Source organism: Mus caroli, chromosome 6 (genome assembly GCF_900094665.2).
Source record: "Mus caroli chromosome 6, CAROLI_EIJ_v1.1, whole genome shotgun sequence".
Lineage (NCBI taxonomy): Eukaryota > Metazoa > Chordata > Mammalia > Rodentia > Muridae > Mus > Mus caroli.
Window position 1 is genome coordinate 144994458 of NC_034575.1, and position 20948 is coordinate 145015405.

At 43.7% G+C, this 20948-nt stretch overlaps 1 protein-coding gene across 1 annotated transcript; it reads right to left on the reverse strand.

The window, feature by feature from the left end:
• Positions 1-6337: 6337 nt before the first annotated feature.
• Pthlh (parathyroid hormone like hormone) lies at positions 6338-17501 on the reverse strand. The gene is made up of 4 exons (XM_021165789.2): positions 17027-17501; positions 16712-16837; positions 11060-11476; positions 6338-6810 (listed from the first exon to the last, which is right to left on the reverse strand). The coding sequence occupies exons 2-4, from the start codon at positions 16810-16812 to the stop codon at positions 6801-6803; spliced, it is 528 nt and encodes a 175-aa protein (XP_021021448.1). The 5' UTR covers positions 16813-16837; positions 17027-17501; the 3' UTR covers positions 6338-6800.
• Between the last annotated feature and the right edge of the window lie 3447 nt (positions 17502-20948).

Genomic DNA, 20948 nt, shown 5'->3' on the forward strand with positions numbered 1-20948 from the left:
CAAGCTACTTCGAGCATCTCTCAACCAATCCTCAACCCAGGAGAAAGTAATAGTTGGAAATGTAGACAACAAGAATAGATAGATATTTATTTATTCAGTGTAGTAGAAACACTAAGTGGTATGTAGATCTCACTCCAGGAATCAAATAATGGCAGGCAGGACACCTGCATTTCATTTAATTCACATTGACATTTGCTTTCTACCCCATGGGCTGTTGTCTGTGACACTGTAAGAGGATGCGATATGGCAGTATGGCAAGGCCATAAGAGAGCAGGAGCCTTGCTGGTTTTAGGTTCACAGTCTTCCTGACTCAGCAGGTAGACTGTTGTGACTCTTGAGATGAAGCAAAAAGAACTGACAAAGATAAGCTTGTCTGATGTGTGCTGTGCTTCCTACCATTAGGGGCACACATATCTCCCCTCTTTAGTCAATAAAAGTCTAATCCTCCATTTTCCCAAGTTTCTGTTTTTCTTTGGGAGGCAATGACATCTATTTGGGCCATTCCTTTAGGCAGCCACTTAGTGTAAAGTGGGAAGACAGTCAGCTTTGAACAGTTCAAGAGTCCTTATCAGTACACTGGGAGTGTGCCACAATTTTGGAGCTGGGGGACTTTTAGGTTTTCCCAGGAAAATCTGGAATGATTCAACTTTCTGATCACAGGGCACTTTCAAAACAGAGTCCAGTAGTCTGTTATCTGGTCCCTGGATGATTTCCTAAAGGAAAAATGTTTACTCTCCACTCCCTGCACCCTGGTGACAGAAGGTGGCCTTTTCCCTAAATCAAGTAGATCTGAATGGAAGCCTCTCACATTAATTAGCTGATGCCTGGGGACACCATGGAGTGTTTTCTCCAGAAGTGGACAGACAGTACCATAGTGACCAACACCCTTGACCTTCTTTCGGTGTCTTGTAGAAGTCATTAAGTCATCCAAAACCAACCCAAATGTGGAAATCTGGCACAAAGAACGGTTGATGCATGCTCATTGTTTGTCCCTGGGTGGCAATGGGCACACACATCAGAAATGGTGATGGTCAGCAGCATTTCTGAGTGTTCACGGAGGAGTGAAAGGGCCCTGCAAGAAGCTGAGTATTCAACAGAAAACCAGCCTGCCAGGGGAGGAGGGGGCAGGGAGAGCTGGCCTTGGAAAAACTGAATACTGAAGTTTTGGAGCAGGTTGAGAGGTAACAGGAGGGGAACGGTCTCCTCTCCAAGGTGGTCCCATTTTAAATATGTTTTAACCTTCTTACAAAAAGTGGTTCTCTGTGTATGCTTACATACCGCTTGCCTGCCAGCCAGCGCTCCTGCCCGCCCTTGCCACCTCCCTAGGGCAATAGCTGTTCACTCCTGGGTTCTGTAGACACCTGGGCTCCCTGGTGCTCTCTCTCTCTCTCTCTCTCTCTCTCTCTCTCTCTGTGTGTGTGTGTGTGTGTGTGTGTTTTGTAGGGAAAGACACAGAGACAGAGAAAGTCATAAAAAGAAAGAAAATGAGAGAAAGACACAGAAACACACAGAGACTGAGATATAGGTAGAAAAACAGGAAGAAATAAAGAGTGTGAGACAGACATGAGAGACAGAGACAAACAAAGAGACCTTTTAGAGACAGAGGAAATCAAAGAGAGAGCGAAAAAGAGACAGATATAAAGATACACACATGTACAGACACACACATACATGAACACATACACACATGTACACACAGACATACATATACATGCACACACACGTATACACATGTACAGATACACTCAGAGAGAGAGAGAGAGAGAGAGAGAGAGAGAGAGGAAGAGAGACAGAGAGAGAGACAGAGAGAGACAGAGAACGAACCTTGGAAGAGGAGTTCCCTCAGGCAGAGAAGCTGGTAGGACAGAGCCCTTGGGGCGCAGGAAGCAGGGAAGTGACTAGAAGTACAATTCTCAGAACCCACGATTTCCTTGAACGCACTGACAAGCAAGCAGAACTCAGCTTTCCTGTGACACTGGTAAGCTTTTGCTAGTACTCTAGCTCGCTGTGTACACTTTTGAATCTTCTCTGACTGGGCAAGCTCTCGTCTAAGGCAAAGTCGCACAGTCTTCAAAACAGACTAAGAATCCCATTTGTGTGGATGTTGCACATATGGTGAGGATTACAAATCAAGCTAGAGTATATACAAAGCAGATTCCCAGAAAAAAATGAATATTCACTCCACAACTATGACACTTCGTTCTTTTGGATGCAGTCGTTTTTGTAATGTTGTAAAATGCTACAAAGTATAACTTTAATTCTAGAAGAAGATGGCAGTTATGGGTAAGGCAGCCAGCTCTCTTCTTTCACGTGTTGGGCTGGCCAGGCTATAGCTCTTGCAGTTGGTGTTGATGGCTGGTTTCACCAGTCCTTGGGATGAGTGAAAGGAAGACAGATGGGAACTTGGAGCTGCTAAGTGTGTGGGGCTTGGCTTGTTATTGTCTTACATTTATTTTGTACAACATGGACCTCAACAGAGCCCCTCCCAGCAGTCTTTCAGTGACAACTTGGTGAACCATGACCATCAATTATCTTACTCAAATGGAAGATGGGTGGACTATTTTTCTTTTCAGACCCCTAAGGCTGTGTGTACTCGGCAGGGAGTAGGAGTCTCTGTAGTAGCCTCTAGCTAACAATCCATTTTTCAAGGGTGACATACCTCATGTTTATTCCAATTTATAAATGTCCTTCAGCTCTTAGGAAGATGTTTTGAAGTTTAATTAAAATGCAATTTAAAAACATAACACATCCACATTACACGCGTGTTAGGGACTTACACAGAGACGTGAATGTTCGCATCCTGATGCTGGTGGGTCTGGTTAGGAGCTGTGTACATTAATCTTCTGTCAAAAGAGCAGCGTGGCTCGTCTGCACACTGGGCCCTGTGGGTAACTTCTATGCTGTGTATTCATGGGAAGAGAACCTGATATTTTAAATTCTCCTCCCTTCCTGTGGGAGGTTGCTGTACCTTCAACACAAACCCTTACTTCTTGTGCCTATGGAGCTGGAAAAGTCCCTGTGAGACCAGAGGCTGAGGAACAGAGGGCACTCTGGTGCACAGTGAAGAGCTTGGTTTTACATCCCAAGCTTCCTGTTACTGGAACTGGATAAGGGCTCAAGGTGGGAGTCAGAAACACCCCAAGCTCAGAACTACCTTTTGTCTTCAGAGGCCTTGTTTAATCTTAGTATTTTGAAATCTCAAAGAGAGTTTATCAGACACCTATTGGACAGACAGTTTCTGTGTTAAGGATGCTGTGTGGTGTTGGGTGTTGGGCATTGGACATAGAAATCTACAAGGTGGATAGGGAGGCAGCAAGGGCTAGTGTTTCTCCTGAGGAGTAAGCCCTGTCACATGGAGGCAGAATCCACTGGAATATCACTTTAGCCCCTGGCACTTAGAGTTTTCATTCTGCCTTTGAAGAGCTCACATGAGACTTCATGAGTAATGTGGAACCTGGCAACTCTATAGTAGAATGCTTTGTGGTAGTCTTGTGTGTAAAACCTTCTGTGTCAGGAAAGGAAGGGAAGCAGGAAGGATTGGCACTTGGGATGAACTTCATCCTTAGTTTCAGGAAGTGTTTTAGGAACACTTCCTAGTTCAAGTTTCTAAAATGATCTCCAGCATTTAGAGAAGATGAAGGCCCTGCTGGCTTGGCTTTCATCCATAGCGCATTCTGAATTACCATGAACTTTGTGAGTAGAGGGGAAAGTAACAACTAAACTATAAGGAAGTTGCTCTAAAACTCAACTGTAGATGATGAAATTTTAACAGTTTGGAATGAATAAGAATTCTATAAAGAATAAGTGCAGGCATGTTAAGGCAGAGTGGACACCAGTGATGGACAGTTTAGTGTTTATTTAATGGACAGATATGGGATAGAAATTAAAGTCACACTTGATTCTTGTCTTCCTCTTGGGCACATAGTGTACATACATTACACAGAGAAACTTGGATTTGAAACCATTGGCTCTTTTTGTCCTTGTGTGAAGTAGGAGTCTAAGTTGCTTTGTGTGGCCAGGACACTCTAACCATCATTGTATGCACTTTTGCCTTCTAAGAAAATGTTCAATTTCTTTACATTTTCAGCTTTACACATCCAGTAAGCCAAACTAGCATTTGTATTGAGAAAGGAAGATGCCAGTGTTGACTTTTAACTTTTAAAAATATGATACTGTTAACCTGAGGTTTTGCTTATAATGTAGCTCAGAATATCTGAGCTCTGTTACAAAGTCATGTTTCACAATGATGGCTAAGACGGCATAGGTGAAGTATATAGTTTTACATATAAGTGTCATTATGCATATGTCCTTTGGAGCTAACTCTACATTTATAAATATATCAGGTGTTTAATGACCAGAAAAGCTCTGTACAAATCAAGATTAAGTGGTCCACTGGCAGATTTAACTTCTTTTGCTTAGTTTCTGAGTATTCAGGCCAATTCACCTTACTTAAATTGCTATTGCTTGGTGAACATTATCTAAAGCTGTAGTGATGTAGAATGTAACTTGGTACATTTCTGTATGTTGATTTTTTTTTTTTTAGTCTCGATGTATTTGTGTTTTTCTGAAGGTAATCCTGTTTCCTTCACATTCATATTTCATTCTACAGTCCTTTTTACACCACTGCCAGGGAAGCTAGGGTGTGTCCGAAGGTAGCGATGGTATCAAGAATGCTTTGGTAAGAATTGGTGACAGAAGGCTGCCCAGTTCATTTCTCTCTCTCTCTCTCTCTCTCTCTCTCTCTCTCTCTCTCTCCCTCCCTCCCTCCCTTCCTTCCTTCCTTCCTTCCTTCCTTCCTTCCTTCCATTTTTGAGACATAAGTCAGGGTCTCTCTATGTCCTAGAACTCATTATGTACAAGAACATGCTGGCCTCAAACTCATGGAGATATACTGGTCTTTAACTTCCAAGTGCTGTGATTAGAGGCAAGTGCCACCATACCTGGCTTACAAACACATCTTTCATGGAAACAACTTATAAAGATTGGATACAGTCTTTCCAAGGTTTAGACTTTCAGATGAAGTTTTACAAAATAAGCTGTAGCTTTTTTTTGAGGTGTTCCAAAGTACTTGCAATATATAGGGCTAGAGTATTGTACCTTAGCCTCTGAATATTCCATAGATATGAAAACCATCTCTGACAAATCCATAAGAAGTAAGTACAATATCTCATATTTACCTGTCAGTATAGGTTTAAAATTCTTACAAATGCTAAGAAGAGTCTTTGAAGGCTATGAGGACCCAAGAGACAACACAGATAAAGTCAGTCCAACCCTATACTCTCCCCGTGTTTCCTCCTTTTTCTTCTTTAAAATACACGTGTCTTGTATCATTTCATAGTTTCATGTAGACATTGGTGTGGAAGAACCCTAGAGGAAGTTACTGCATTTTGTTTTCTAAGTGCTCTCAAACATCGGGTAGACACAAAGTAGGATGCTGAGTACTGACAGAACATTCCTGAGCACGGGCGTGTTTGATTCATAGGGTTTGGGTCTTATCCTTAAAACACATTTAAAGAACACAGTTTCAAATCAGGAAGAGGTGGTGGTGGTGGCGGCGGCGGTGGGGCACGCCTTTAACCCCAGTACTTGGGAGGCAGAGGCAGATGGATCTCTGAGTTTAAGGCCAGCCTGTTCTACACAGTGAGTCCCAGGACATCCCACTACAAAGACTAACCCTATCTTGGAAAACAACAAAACAAAACAAAACAAAACAGAACACAATTTCACCAGAAGGTTGAGAGAGGGAGAGAGTGAAGTTCACAATGGAGATGGGGTTCCTGTGGCGCTGAGTGTTGATATCAGAGCTCCTGCAATGGAGACATAGCTCAGTGATCCCCCCCGACAGCCTTCTGACTTGTCCTGCAGCTCCCAAACCTTTCTCTCTTCTTTCTCTAGGAGGAAACCAGAACCAGGGGAATTCCCAGGCAGATCTTTCATTATTGTTATGAATGAGAGCAAGCCCTTGCAAACTAAACTTTATATTGGCAAAATTTATTCAGAGTCAAAGTCTTGGGTCCACCTCTCCCTCTGGGTTTTAACTCTGGATAACCCTCTTTGACCTTCTCTTCTGACTTCTCTACTTATTTTTTTTTGCCCTTTGTTGTCGTTATTTCAACTTGAAGTTCAGGCTGTTCAGCCATTCTATTGACTTGAACTGAAATATTGGACAGAATACATTTTAAGTGGTTTTTAACTAAAAGCTAATGTGGACACATTGGAATAGATGCCCATATAAACATATTAAGCTTAGGATTATATTCAAGTAGAATTAAAAAAAATTGTGTGTGTTTCTCTGATTAGAAACTTTAAAGAATAAAATTCACATTGTGAGTCATGGTATAATTAGATTATATTTTATTAGACATTCTTTACAAATTTAAAATACTGCCATTTTTACATGCACATAAGGAAATCAGTCTAGATAATTATATTTCAGAATTCATTAAAATGAACCACAAAATAGAGATCCTTTTTTTTTGTGTTAAATTCATCCACACACTCGATATGTATACCTAAAGTGCATTATGTTACAAAAAAAACAGAGTCAGCAGCACCAAGATACATTTACAAATAAATACATCAGTTGACAAAATAAATTATGGTAACAGTGACAGGAATAATTGGATTAGCCTTGGCAAAAGGGAAAAATATTCACATGACCCATGTGCAGTTTCCTGGGGAGACAGTTTGATCCCAGTGCATTTACAGTATGTACAGGCAATAAATATGTCTAATACTTTCCATATGTTTACTATTACAAAATCCTGTAATGTGTCCTTGGAAGATCTTCGATGAAAATTTCAATGCGTCCTGTGAAGACAAGGAAGAGGAAAAAAGAGATTAATCTCTCTTGTAGACCAGACAACACTCAATAAAGATGTGAAAGAGGCAGGCAGGATCCCAGTGGAAAGAGATGGCAGGACCTCAAGTCGTAACCTATGGAAAGTACCACTCTGGAATCCTTCCATCTCAGGAACCTCAGCTATGGCTGGAGTCTTTGATCCAACTAAGAGGTCACCGTGGCACAGACAGAGGGAAGGGCCTGGATAGCCAACCATGGTCAGCCAGAAAAAGGAGAACCACGTTGCCTGCCAGCGGCATGTCAGGAAAGTGACATGGTGGAAGACCTGGAGCATGACTCAAGCTGGGACCTCAGTCACCAGTGTTTCTCCCTTAGAAGTTTATTTCTCAGCATATCTGACTTGAGCGGGCCACAGTTTGTTTATTCTGCTTGGGTGCTCACTTAGCTGTGGACTGTGATGCTGGTGGGTCTGGGACGCTGGTCACACATTGGAGGAGGGGCTGTTAAACAGAACGTGCTGTGTTCATGTGCCATTTTTTTTTGAGCTGTCTTTACCCACTCATTATGAGGCTGATACTGGACTTTAACTTCAGAGATAAAAGCAAGAATCATTTGTCGCTCCTAGTTGGATTTGAATGGATTTTTCAAAAGAAGCAAAAAAGTTCTCATAAAAGAAAGATTCTCATGGCATAACCCAGGCCAGTCTCAAACTTGCAATCCTCCTGTCTCAGCAAAAGTCTATTTGAAATGACAAGATGCACAGGAGTAAACCGAGTTACCATTGCTCTGCTTGTGTGATTACTCAGAGGAGGTGCGGGGTGGACACTGTAGTGACAGTGTGTGCAGGGGGCTGGGGCTCTCAGAGCTTCCTGCTCCTTGTCTCTTCTCTTTGTAAAGTCTACTTCAGTGAAAACACACTCCTTTATAAGGAAATACTTTAGGGGGTAGGAATTGACTGTGTCATTGAATTAACGGGCAGATGTGTGGGCGGGAACTTATGTTGCAGACATGTGTGGGTGTGGGAGTCAAAAAGTCTCCACCACTTTGGTGTGTCACATGCAACTTAAAGAAAAGTTGCTAATATGTGTGTGTGTGTGGGGGGGTTCCTCAAGAAGCTGACTCTTTCAGTAGCTTTGATTGGGTTGGAATACTTAAAAAGCTCCTAACAGCAGAGAAAAGGAGAGTTTAAGATGGATATTTGAGATGGATGTATGGATGTTAGCAGTAAAGCAAAATAATAATAATAATTCACTAATTTGTATATTGCATCTACTAAAATATGTCTTTCTAAGTGGCACTTATTAGATTGAGTTTAAAATAACAAAAGTGGAAATTAATAGCATTTTGAACAATTATTTTTCTCAAAAAGAAAGGAATAAATTTTCACCCTAACTAGGCTTTACTTGGCTCTTTCTGAATTTGTCTTTATTAAAGGTACATACTGGAAAAGCCAAGTAAAATGTATCAAGTGGCCAGCATAAAGGGAGATGTGTGTATGTGGTGTGTGTGTGTTGTAAATGTATGTGTGTGTATGGTATGTATATGTGTGGGGTGTGGTCTGTGTGGTATGTGTATGTATATATGTGTATGTGTGTGGCATGTGGTAGGTGTGTGTGTGGTGTGAATGTATGTGTGTGTATAGTGTGTAAATGTGGTGTGTGTGTGTGATAATGCTTAGAGTTTTAGGGTTTTTTGGCCACTGAAAAGTTTTCATATTTTTCTAACTCAGTATTTTCCAAGCCAAAACATGATTTTCAGAAATGATTCCCTAACTGCACCCGGGCATCTTATATCAAACATCAAAAAAATTTAATAATCATAAGGCTAAAAGTTATATTTCCTTTGAACATTTTATAGGAGAGGAAACAGGTAAATTTCCCTGGTAGTTTCCCTTAAGAAACTGTATAATAATGTATACTAAAGCTCACACCTGCCACTTTGTCAGACCTCTGAAATTATCATATAGCCCTGACTTAGAGAAATGATTTTCTTAAAAGGCTGGTCACTTACAAACCTTTAAGATCTTTAATCTAAAGATTTCACTTGGGCTTCTTAGTCTGCATGTCTGTGCACAGTCTGAGTAGCACACTCCTGAATCATACCCTTTGTGACTGCTTTCAGCCTGTGCCTGTCTTTGCTTAGGACACTGCCTCTTTTTTTTTTTTTTTTTTCAAGATGCATTTTAATGGAGGCTTAGCACCAGACATCAGAATTGATGAACGCTGATTGTTAATATTTTTCAGACACCTAAAGACAGGTACAAACTTTAAAGGAAAGAAGCACTCATGAAAATTACTTATGCTTCTGTTTTTATAGTTCTAATATAGACATATGTCTACTGTAAGATAATTGATAAAAGCAGGACTTAGCAGGAGCTTTTGCATTAGCTATAGATATATACATTGTATTTACATTTTAAAGTACCCTGGGTATGTCAGTGAGTCAGGTCTGGTTAACTAGTTGCAGAATAGAGCACCGTTGAGCTTGGGAGTTCTCAAATGCTGTTGCACATTGAGTAATGAATCTTTAATATATTCAATGTAACTTCTGTCTTATTTACTGTTTCTTAATGAATTTGGAGAGGAGGAAGAGAGAGAGAGAGAGAGAGAGAGAGAGAGAGAAAACAGTATTGCTTTAGACTCCATAATCCTGATTGTACCAAGTCACAGAGCTGAAACAGCCACTGGCAACTTTAAATAATGAGACCACGAATTGTATACGTATACTACGTGTTCTTGTGTGGCTTTCATAGAAGTTCCATACCGAGAAGTAAAAACACAAAGCAAAGCAGCAGATCCTATCAGTGGGTGTACATGGAGAAGTCTGTGCCAACACAGCACTTGCCTGAGCGCTAGGGAAGGGGAATGAATCTAGCTGGGGTGGGGGTGCACAGCCCAGTTCCATGAACAAACTCCGGCTCTCCAGTTGTGAGGTGTTTTGGTTTTCTGTGTGGTAAAATGAAATTAATATCTGTCCCCCTTTGCCTCATAGAAACTTGGCCACTTGCCATATAAAATACATAGCAAACACATACATTTATATGAAGTGAACGGAACCAAGTCTCTAGATGCCACAACAAGGGCTTGAAATCATGTAATCTCATGCAATTTTCTCTTAACTCCATGAGCTTGGTTCTTCATCACAGAAGACAAAAGCGAGACTGATTCTTCATGTGCTCAAGGCCGTGGATGTTAATATTAGTGTTAGACCCTGAACCTGAGTTACTGAACTCTGTTACCTGTGAGTGCTCTGAGCCCCTGCTCGAATGAGAGAGGGTTAAGCCAGCTGTGAGATGGTGGCATTTCCTTATTTTTTTACTGTGCTAGTAGGGGAAAATCGTGTCAGCTTGTTGTACAAAAGTATATGAGAAAAACTGAAATCCAAACTAAGACTGAAAAATATCAGAAACAGTTCCAAGGTTGTTTTTTTTTTTTTTTTTTTTTTTGAGTTGGTAGAAACCAGCTCAGTTGATTAAATGTAATTAAAAATCAAATAAATAAATACAAAGTATGCATTTCAAAAACTAACTTAATTTCTTTACATTAAAATAAGATGGAAATGTAATGAAATCCACTTAATTGAATAACGTGGGAATGGCTCAGAAGTTCCTATGTGAGATACTGCCTGGCCATGGTGACGGGGACCACCAAGGCCTTCTCAGTTCCTCTTTGAAAACAAGGAATGAAAAGCAAGAAATAAAAAACAATATGGAAAGTTTCCCAAGATGTGGACCTGAGGAACAAGTATAATTTCCCAGCAAACCATGTTGAGGCTCATCAGGTTCAGAAACTCAGGTAAAGATTGGAATTACTGACATTGTTAGTAGGAAATGCTTATAATCCCAGCATCTGAGAGGCTAAGGCAGGAGGATTGCTTTGAACTCACAGTCAGTCTTGGCTGTGAGGAAGACCCTGTGTGTGGGGGAGTAAAATAGGAAGGGGAGGGGGAGGGAGGGAGGAGGGAGTCAAGGGAGGAGGGAGGAAGAGAGGGGAGAGGATGGGGAGGAAGTGAAGAAGGAAGGGGGAAGGAAGGAAGGAAGGAAGGAAGGAAGGAAGGAAGGAAGGAAGGAAGGTTGGTTGACTGAGCTGGTGGGGAGAGAGATGTAGGGAAATTAAATTGTCTAGCAGGGTAATAAGGACTAGGACTGGTGTGGCCTATACTGGTTTTTAAATCACAGATCAAGATACAGAAAATCGGGGTCTCTGGAACCAAGGTAGAGGCAGGCAGGGGAGCCCTGCTGAACACAGTGAACAATACCTTAAGCTGGGCTCCAGCGAGGTCCTGGAGGTGTGGGGCAGGGGGCCCTCAAGCAGGCCACTGGCAGCTGTGCTTGGCCAGGCAGACCGAGTCCTTCGCTTCTTTTTCTCCTGTTCTCTGCGTTTCCCAGGCTTGCCTTTCTTCTTCTTCCCGGGTGTCTTGAGTGGCTGTTCTTTGTACGTCTCCACCTTGTTGGTTTCCTGAGTTAGGTATCTGCCCTCATCGTCTGACCCAAACCGCACAGGGTGGTTTTTGGTGTTGGGAGCAGGTTTGGAGTTGGGGGACACCTCCGAGGTAGCTCTGATTTCGGCTGTGTGGATCTCCGCGATCAGATGGTGGAGGAAGAAACGGCGGCGCAAGTCTTGGATGGACTTGCCCTTGTCATGCAGTAGCTGATGTTCAGACACTGCGCGTTTGCTGTTAGGGGAGAAGACAATTGTCAGCAAAGGTCCTTCCCGTGGCCTCCTTGAAGGAATAAGCTGGCAGGTAGCTGAGTAGGGAGGGGAGATAGGAATGGGAGACCTAGGCCACTAGTGCCCAAATATCGCCATGGTGGGAACAGGAACATTCTTGGGGGTTCATTTGTATGTATAAAGTAAAGGGGTCATCAAATTCAGCTCCCATGTTTGCTGATAACATGATTCAATTATGCTCACAAATAATGCTCAGTCACCACACCCTTGCCCAGTTCAGTCTGCAGCACTGGAAATATATAATAAGGAATAAAATAAAATAAGTTGCCCTAAGGTATTGCTGCAGAAAATCTTACTAGGAGATGACCCTAACCATGAACATTCTGTCACAGTCTCCCGAGTTCTGTTGGAGAAAAACTCCAGTGACCAGCTCCCTGGAATCCCAGGAAATGCAAATGAAGTTGCTCTAAGTGAGCACCCTCCAAACTCACACACACACACACACACACACACACACACACACACTCTGTGAGACCATGATAACACAAACTGATGAAATAGAGAGTGTGAGAGTAAGGCAAGAAGACTGAGGCAGGACTGAAGGGAAGACAGTTTAGGGAAACATCAGACCAAGATGCAAGAATGTAACAATTATGAATACCCATCAGGAACCTATATGTGAAGGCAAGGCGGAGGGGGAGGGGGCCAAATAGATTAGTTTCTGCTTACAGTAGTATCAGCAGATGGTCTATTTCTGAATTTTGCCTCAATGAGACCCCTCTATTCCTCTTAATGTTTTCTTTTTAATTAAAAACCTGAGAGGGATGTAGGAAGATGGTCAGCACCTGTAATTTCAGAGCTTAGAAAGCTTAGGTATGTAGCTTGCCTTGAGTTTGAGGGCATCTGTGTTTTATACCAGTCACTAACCATTACACCAGTGATTGGGTTTGCTTCAACTTATACTTTATTTTCTCCTTCCTCCCCCATCTCTCTTTCATTCTTTCTCCCCCTTTCTTAGACTCCCAAGTGCTGGCATCAATAGGTGTGCACCATCATCTAAAGCTTTAAATTAAGTTTAGACCAAATCCCAGTTCCCAACAGTGGACCTCGCCCTCTAAAATGGTTTTTCTTCAGAAGAGTGCATTTCACAGGCCCACTTCCTGAGTGTTCTTACTTTGTTCTCAAAGGAGTGTCTGGGGCCTTTTGGCCTTTTTAATAGAACTTTGCCAACTCCTCAGAGAAACAAGAGATTAATGAATAGCATCATCAGGCCCGTTTTAAAGATGGGGAAAATGAGGAATGGAGATGAAATGACTTTTCCTAGTCCATATGAGGAAAGTCCACAAATCAGGGCTTTTATTCTCGAAAGTCCTCAACATGTTCTCAAGCCTAAGTAAGGCAAAAGTGAGTGCCACAGCAAGGGGACAAGGACAGCAGAGCACAGTAAACCCATGAGGATGGACCAACCAACTCCACCCAAAGTCGTTTTCAGCAGCAGAATAAGGAGGCAGGATTCTCAGAGCTTGGTTTATTGTGTGTGTGTGTGGGGGGTGGGTGGGGTCAGAATGCCAGCTTCCTTGTAGTTGTTTGGGGACTGGCTTTAAGTCATATAGCTGGTTTACAAAAAAGACATGACTTCATGAGAAGGAATTTAACAGGAGCCCGGTTTAAATGAGGCATGAAGGAGGCACTCTTCCTTTCTGTAGGTGCCATATGTGAATAGATTAAGACTCTCTTACTCTGGTAACAGTTAGGAATCTGGAAACTTTTAATAGTCTACAAATTTGAGGTTTTGGTACAATGTATTTATATCCTCTAATAACATTTTAAAGGACACAATTACTCTAATGGTGGTGGCTTTCAAAGTACCACAGCTTAGTATATTTTACCAAAATATCCCATTAGAAACAAACTTTTGCTGATAATTAATCGTCCTAGGGACTTTTATTTCTTTCCCAATTCCTGGCTGATGTACTTCTTGTCTTCAAGTTAATTCTCAATTCTGTCTGAACTTGGAGCCAATTCTTTGCTGGTTGGTCTATTTGAATCAAGTCACCACTGCCCCTGCCTCTGTCATTGGCATGGGTGTCTGTCATGTTGGCCAGCCTGTCACTGTGAGCCATGGCACCTTCACACCTGAGAAGCTATACTTTCTCAGGATGATTCTCACAGAAAACGCAACAACAGTTTATCCTCGTGTTTTATAAAATGCAAGTAGCATGGTATTTGGTACCTCTCCACTGGAGTACATGGTTCCTATGTTATGCACTCTTAAGACAAATTAATATCTTTAGGACAACTGACTTGACTGTGGAGAACATATATCTGTTTGGGAAATTGCATTGAAGGAGTGGAAGAACACAGTGATATCTTTATCCTCAATGGGAAATAAGCTCCATGAAATTACCCAAAGTATTATATATAAGAGACGACAGAGATAACTTGGCATGAACAAATGGGATAGATAGATTTTGGTTGTGAGAAATAAAAAATTAAGGGAATTTTCAACATAAATAACACTGAAACATTTTAGCTGCAAATATGGCAACAATCTATCTATAAACACATTTTATAGCACAGCGGTTCACATGGATCTTATTACAAACCAAAGTGCCAGCATGGAAAAATAAGTGCATTAATGCTTAATCATCTTCTTTGATTATTGTAAAAAAGCAAAATGAAAAAAATGGTCAAAAGTTTAACAGCAATAACCTGGACTTCAGTCAAAACATAGCTGTTCCGCTAGAAAGAAAAACACCCTCAAGGGAGTTTCCAAGGAGGGAAATGAAGTATCTCAGGAGCTGTCAAGGAAAAGGGAACAGCAGCCATGGAAAGTTCTTTGCCCAAGTTTGTGTGTGTGCTGATGTGAGGCTTGGGGGATGCACTAGGAGTTTGAGAAAAGCTCTGTGGTCCACAGAGGAGACAGGGTTAGGGTGTTAGAGTTAGCATGACTCACAGAGCTGCCTTCCAGTGCCCGTGACTCAGTAGAAAGCTATTCCTTCATTATGTGGAATAGACCCAATCTGGCCTAAGCAAGACAGCCAACGATGCCTCAGGCTTCTCCATCACTCGGGGTTCCCTTGTTATGGCAAACATGGAGAACCTCTAACCACTGTGTTTGTCGACACAGCAGCCATCCACACCAACTTTCTAGTAGGCAATTTGATCATGAGCTAGTCATTACTATTTACCTTCCGATGGTGTAGGAAGCACATTTACAATAGTCTCCTGTCTCTAAAGAGGCACTAATCTTTAGCTTAAAAAAAATCAATATATCTTAAGCAGTGTCCCTAAAATTGGATATTACAACTTGACGGTAAGTTAGAATTTCTTTCATGGAGCTAGCCTGATCTTGGGAAGTAGTCCATAAATGTTTTGTCCAGCATGTGTGCAAAAATAATGAGTTTTAAAAAACGCTGCATTTGGCTGTGATGATTTCAACTCCCTCAAAAAAACCTCCGTTGTGATGTGATATGCTATTAAGCATTAGGTGTGGTAGTGAGTATCTTATAGTTTTATAACCATGGCCAAATGTGAACATTTAACTACACTATTATATTTCACCTACAAACAGAGTGAGAGCAGAGTCCCTAGCTGCCGAATGGTTTCTGAGGAGTAGTTCTGTAATATGCAACAAAGAAAGAGTTAAAAACAGCTGTAAGGACAGCTTAGTGCTATTTTTATTCCGTCATTGTAGACTCAAGCATGGCTCATTTACTCTCTCTCAAAAGAGAAAATAGGTATTAAGCAACTTTAAAGAAAAAGTTGGCTCTGTTCCAAGACAGAAATTCTTATCCAAATAAATACAGTATGTAAGTGTGTGTGTGTTTTTTTTTTTTTAAATTCAGCTCATCTGTATTTATATTTGGATGTTAGGTAATTGAATTTCACACAAGTCTCAAAAATGAGAAAAGTCTCAAGACAATTTCGAGAAGTAAGCCAGCAGTGCACTCACTCATGGGACAATGCTGCCTTATCTCCAGTACAATGCTCTACACAACTTGCCTTAGGAGATTCATAATAGAGTTTCATTTTGGTGCCAAGATCCAGACATGTCCAAAGTAATTTCATTTAAAGATTTTCTGCCGAACTAATAAGAATAGACCAGAAGCAGGCGCTGAACAGTTGCCTTTTTGTATACCCTCGGGAGTTTACAAGAAGCACCAGGAACCTGACTGTAAATATTAGGTAGATATTGCTGCTTCTCTTGTGAGGTGAGCAAGTCCTCCTAATGCCTTCTCCAGAGCCAAACGACTCATTTCTTAAACTTTATGGTTTTCCCATCTTGAACAGAGTCTGTGCTAAGAGAGCAGCCCTAGACGGTATTACATGGACATCGATGAGACAGACAGATTCAAGCACGCCTACTACTTCCCAAACACTGCGGCGATATTTTCCTGGTGTTCTTAGATGTATTCTTATCTCAAAGTCAAAATCACTCTTTAAGAAATCAAAAACTCAACCACCAGCTGAGAATGCCGAACTACAAGCTTTCAGACCACAATGCAAATATTTCGACTCCGGATTAAAGAACCGTTAGCAATAATTCCAGGAAAAAGAAAGTTTCCACGCCTAAAGTCCATTTTGGAGGCAAGCACACCCGCCTTCCTGAATGGTATCGATACTAAAGTTGGACGTTTGCCACTAAAAAGTTGTTACTACTAAATTATATAATATGCTTTGTTATGTAACACAGTCCTGTTTTATATGCTTAAAATTATGTCATTCATAATAAAACTAGACACAAAGTTTTTGCTTTTCACACACAGACTGCCACCCACATTTAGACATATCCACTCGCTTGTACACACACACACACACACACACACACACACACACACACACAGAGAGAGAGAGAGAGAGAGAGAGAGAGAGAGAGACACAGACAGTTCCTGAATCCCCCAGTTTCCTGCTGAGTTTCAGAACCTCTTGGTGGATAAAGTAAATTTGGTGGTTCCCTGCAGACAGATATCTTGCCGGCCCAGGTTCTGAAAAAGACTCCCTCTTATGGAAAGGCACATCAAACTTGTTTCGTGCCTGCCCATTTTGGGGTCTCACCAGCTCTCTAGATGGCTCTCCTGGGCTCAGCCCCTTGCTAGCAGGTACCCCGTGACTGTGTCCAACTCAGGTTGGGAGCATCAGGGAACCCTAGGCTTCCTCAGCATCGCCCGCCTCAGCTTGGCCACCTCTGGCGCTGGTCTTCCCCACCCCTCGCCCCAGGAGGAAGACCGGTACTTACAGCCTGCGGCCAAGCCCCTCCACCGAACGCCCGCGGGAGGGCACGGAGTAGCTGAGCAGGAATACCAGGACACTCCACTGCTGAACCAGCCTCCGCAGCATCGTGCCGCTCGCTGGCTCTGGGGACCTGCAAGAGTGGAACCCGAGAGTCAGTCCCGGCTCTCCATCTCTTCCTCGCACTGCCCCGCTCCCTCTTTTGGAACCCCGTGGCTTCCCAACAGCCACTCCAAAGTGGAGGGCATCTCACAAGTTAGGAGGAAAAAAGAAAACAAGAAAAAGAAAGCAAAAAAGTGTCTCCGAGCCCCTGAGCACTTACTTTTGTAGGAATCAGCGCCTCCAACTGCGCCTCTCTCAAACCGCACAGGCAAAAAGGGACCCGAGAGGGGCAAAAGCAATCAGAGAGCTTCCTCTGAAAGAAGAGCGAAAACCGGGCGTTTTACATAGGCGTTGGGGATGCGTGGCGCGTTGCTGTGGCTCCCATAGCAATGTCTAATTAGTCTTGGCGGCAGCGCTCTGGGTCGTGGGGCAGGGCAAACCCCTCTTCAAACGCGGGTGTTCCGCAGGAGTCAGCTGTCCTGCGCACCGGGCCTCTGGGTGCACAGCCACTTGCGGCAGAGCGCGTATATATACATAGCTGTCGGTCTACCTCCTCCGGTGGGCTGGTTGCTTCCGGAAAGTTGATTCCACAACGCCCTTGAACAAGTTGCAGGCGCGCGTGTCGTGGATGCGAGGGCCAGGTGGCCGCGAGGGCGGGTTCCGGCAGCGGGGCGGAGCGGCCCAGCTGGGGCGGCGCAGGTTGGAGAGTAGCTGTGAGCCCAGCCCTGGAAGGTTCACACGCTCCGGGGCCAACCTGCTGAGAAGTGAGCGAGTCGCAAAGAGGTGGCGCCCGAGGAACGCGCGCCGGCGGAGCAGGCAGGGGTGAGCGGGCCGGCGGGGGCGGGGAGCACTGGGGAGCCCGGAGCCACGGAGCCCCACCCCAGTCCTGGCCCGCGTGGGCCGATCTAACGCTCTCCTCCTCCTGAACCGGCCTGCTGTCGCCTGAGTCGCAGGTCCAGGAGTCCAGGTCCCTACAAACAGCAAGGAGGAACCCCGGGTGGCCTGCGAATCCCAAGAGTCCCAAGCTCGCCGCAAGTGGCTGTGCACGCATTGCACTGCTGCAAGCCAGCCTTCCTGCCTGGCGTGGCCTTCTCCTGGGGAGGGGACTAAACCTAGCACCCAGAAGGGCAAAGGCGATTTTGGGTCTTACTGTTTGGGAAGGTTGGGGACATCACGTCTGGAGCAGGTCCTAGAACGGGTGTGTGAGCAAGGAAGAAGACCCACTTTGTGATCACAGACGGCCTGGAATGTGCAGAGCCCTTCGTTCTCACCTTCTTCTGATAACCTACTCTATGTCCTGATAAAGATTCACTGAGTGCCTAGTTGCTTCAGCCTCTCAGTGCTGCTGGGCAGGGAGTGGTGGGTGGGGGAGAAAGTTGTGAGTTACTGATTGTCACCATACAGGAAAGGGTCTAGAGGTGTGTGTGTGTGTGTGTGTGTGTGTGTGTGTGTGTGTGAATACTAGTTCCCCCAGGTCCTAGATCCCGCTGAAATGAACATAGGAGCCACTCAAAGAAGTTTGCCTTCTAGACAATACTGCTGGAAAATTTCATCTGACTCTCTAGGAGGCTAGTGTCACTCAAAGACCTTTGTCAGACCTGGGCTGTAGCCCTGATGCTCTACAGACTTCTGGGGTGGGTACTCCTAGGACTTCTCACCCCTCCCCTCCCCTAAGCCTTGCTGCTCACCAGCAGTTAAAGCTTTCAGCTGTCTTGGGCGGGGTCCCCTCTCATCAGAAGCCCTTGTCTCTTTCCCTTGATTCCTTTAAACTTCATACTTGTAAAAAAAAAAAAAAAAAGTTGGCTTCTTCCCACCTTAAAAAGAAACCCGGGAATTTCCATAACGTCCTTTAAGTGGTTAAGAATTTGTAACTGTTAGACGTGTTTACATGGCAGGAAAAGACAAAGTTTGAACCTGTGACACTCTGTGATAACCCGTCCCCAAAGATGCTGGAGCCCTAATTGATCTGGAGTGGGGAGCCCCATGAGAGGAAAAGAAGGGACTCACAAAGCAACCATTCTGCTGCGTTTCCTGAGACCTGCTTAACGTTAAACATGATATTTGCTTCACCACCAAGAAAAAAAAATCCAAAGGTACTTTGCCAAGTCTCAAATTACTCTGACTTAAAAATACTCCCCCAATAAAAGGCTGAAACAAAAACTAGACACACTGTGCGTTTAAGGCTGGAATCTATACACTACTTTGATTGATGTTGTTTTTTCCTAATTAGACAAAATTGACCCTCCCCTTCCCCCTTTTCTTTTCTCTACCCCATCACCCAGCATCTTTTCAGAGGCTAATGGAAAAACATCATCCATTTTAAAAGAATTTCCTCTCCTGGAAACACAAAGAGAAACTATAGAGAAACTACGGACAATGAGGAATAAGTAGCTTTATCCCCCCAGAATTAACCCCTTTCTCATGCTGTGTTACTTCTCCTTGAGTTACAAGCTCCTCCACTTTCTGACCAAGGAAGGGACATCCTGTCAGTCTCACTCAGAAATATTTGTTTTGTAAAATCAAGTCTTCAATGAATGAAAAGCTTTGTATAAGTGGTCTTTTCCGTTGTGAGGAAGCAGGTCCTGCTCCAGGTGGACCGTGTTCCTTTCTTGATGTAGAAATTATCTTTAGTGTCAGCCTCCGATTCTTTGCCTTGGCTGCAAAGGGTGTTTTATGACATCATAATCTAAATTAGGATCTTGCTAAGGTCACGAGGCAGCAAGGAAATAAGGTCACAAGGAAACAGAGTGGGGACCCACTTATGAACAGGTCACGTGCTTGATCAGGTGACAGGCTTGCTTAGGCTTCCTGTCACACAAGCGCACCTTGGCAAGCAGGAGGTTCTGAAGGCCTGCCTCTGCCAGTCCACACTCATGGGAACACTGAGCTCACGAGCAGTGTCTAGGTTCCCTACTCTGTAAATGACGGTTTTCAAAATCCAGCTTTCAAGGAGGGGCCTCGCACCCATAAGTTCACGGCGGTCACCAGTTTATAGGCATTACCTGCGTGTTTCCTCTTTTGAGAGAAGCTAGTGGAAAACTCAAAGTTTTGTATTCTGTACTTCTTCTGTCTTCCTTTTGAGTCAAACAATAAGCAAAGAAATAAACATTTGATTTATGCGTTTGAGTAATGCTTTGGATTAGCCACCAATTCTCACATCTGTCTGCCAGTAGCTCCAAGTCAGATCTCCAAAATTCCACAAAACCAAACAAATGTACACATCCTTTCTCTCCTCTGGTCACTTGGCTGTTGACAAAAGTTACCCCTTCGAGTAGCATCCACACTTGATTCTGTGGGCTCACAGCTCCAATGACTCGCCCACTGAGACAGGAGGAGAAGGCTAGGGCTCAAGGCTGCCAAAAAGAAAGGGAATATGAGGCTTGAACATCCATAGAGGAGGAAGCCGCCTGCTCATGATCAGCTTGTGGTTAAGTGAGGCTAAAACTCTGCTAATACCTGGAATGCCACTCCAGGGAGGGGCTGAAGAGTGTGCCAGGCTGCTGAGATCCTCCTGTGACCAGAAGAGTGGACCCCACACTTTTCCTCATCCATTTAAACCTTGGAAATGCTCTGCTTTCTCCAAACATGACCTGAAAGCCCAGCTTGGAGATGCTTTTCAGAGCCCAAGATGATTTGAGATACAAAGGTCTTAGGAAAATGGGTTCTCTTGGTCCCACACTTGTGTACCCTCATTCCCATAGCTAGCAGGAAATATCTGAGGAGAAGGAGGAAGGGAGGGAGGGAAGGAGACAGGGTGGGAGGGAAGGACGAAGGGAGGGGAACAGAGAACATCATTTGGGCTGCTGCTCACTAGAAGCCTTTTGCTGAGTCAAGTTCTTGGCTCCCTTGAGCAGACAGCTCTGGACTTGCATGTGACCACAAATAGGATTCAAAGACACCCCCTGTTCAAAGGACAGTCACACCTTCATCACATCTCTTGCCCTGCTGCAGAAAGTTCTAGCTGTGGTCCAGTTCCATATGAGCTGCCTAGAAGGTGGCATCCCCGGGTGAGGCTGGGACCTTGGAGCATTTTCTTCTTTATCCCATTGTCATCCCAGTCCCCTGGTAAAACCAGTCACCTTGCTCCTTGGGGCAGCCCCTGCACTAGGTACCTGCCTTCGCAGGCAGAAAGACTTCTGGAC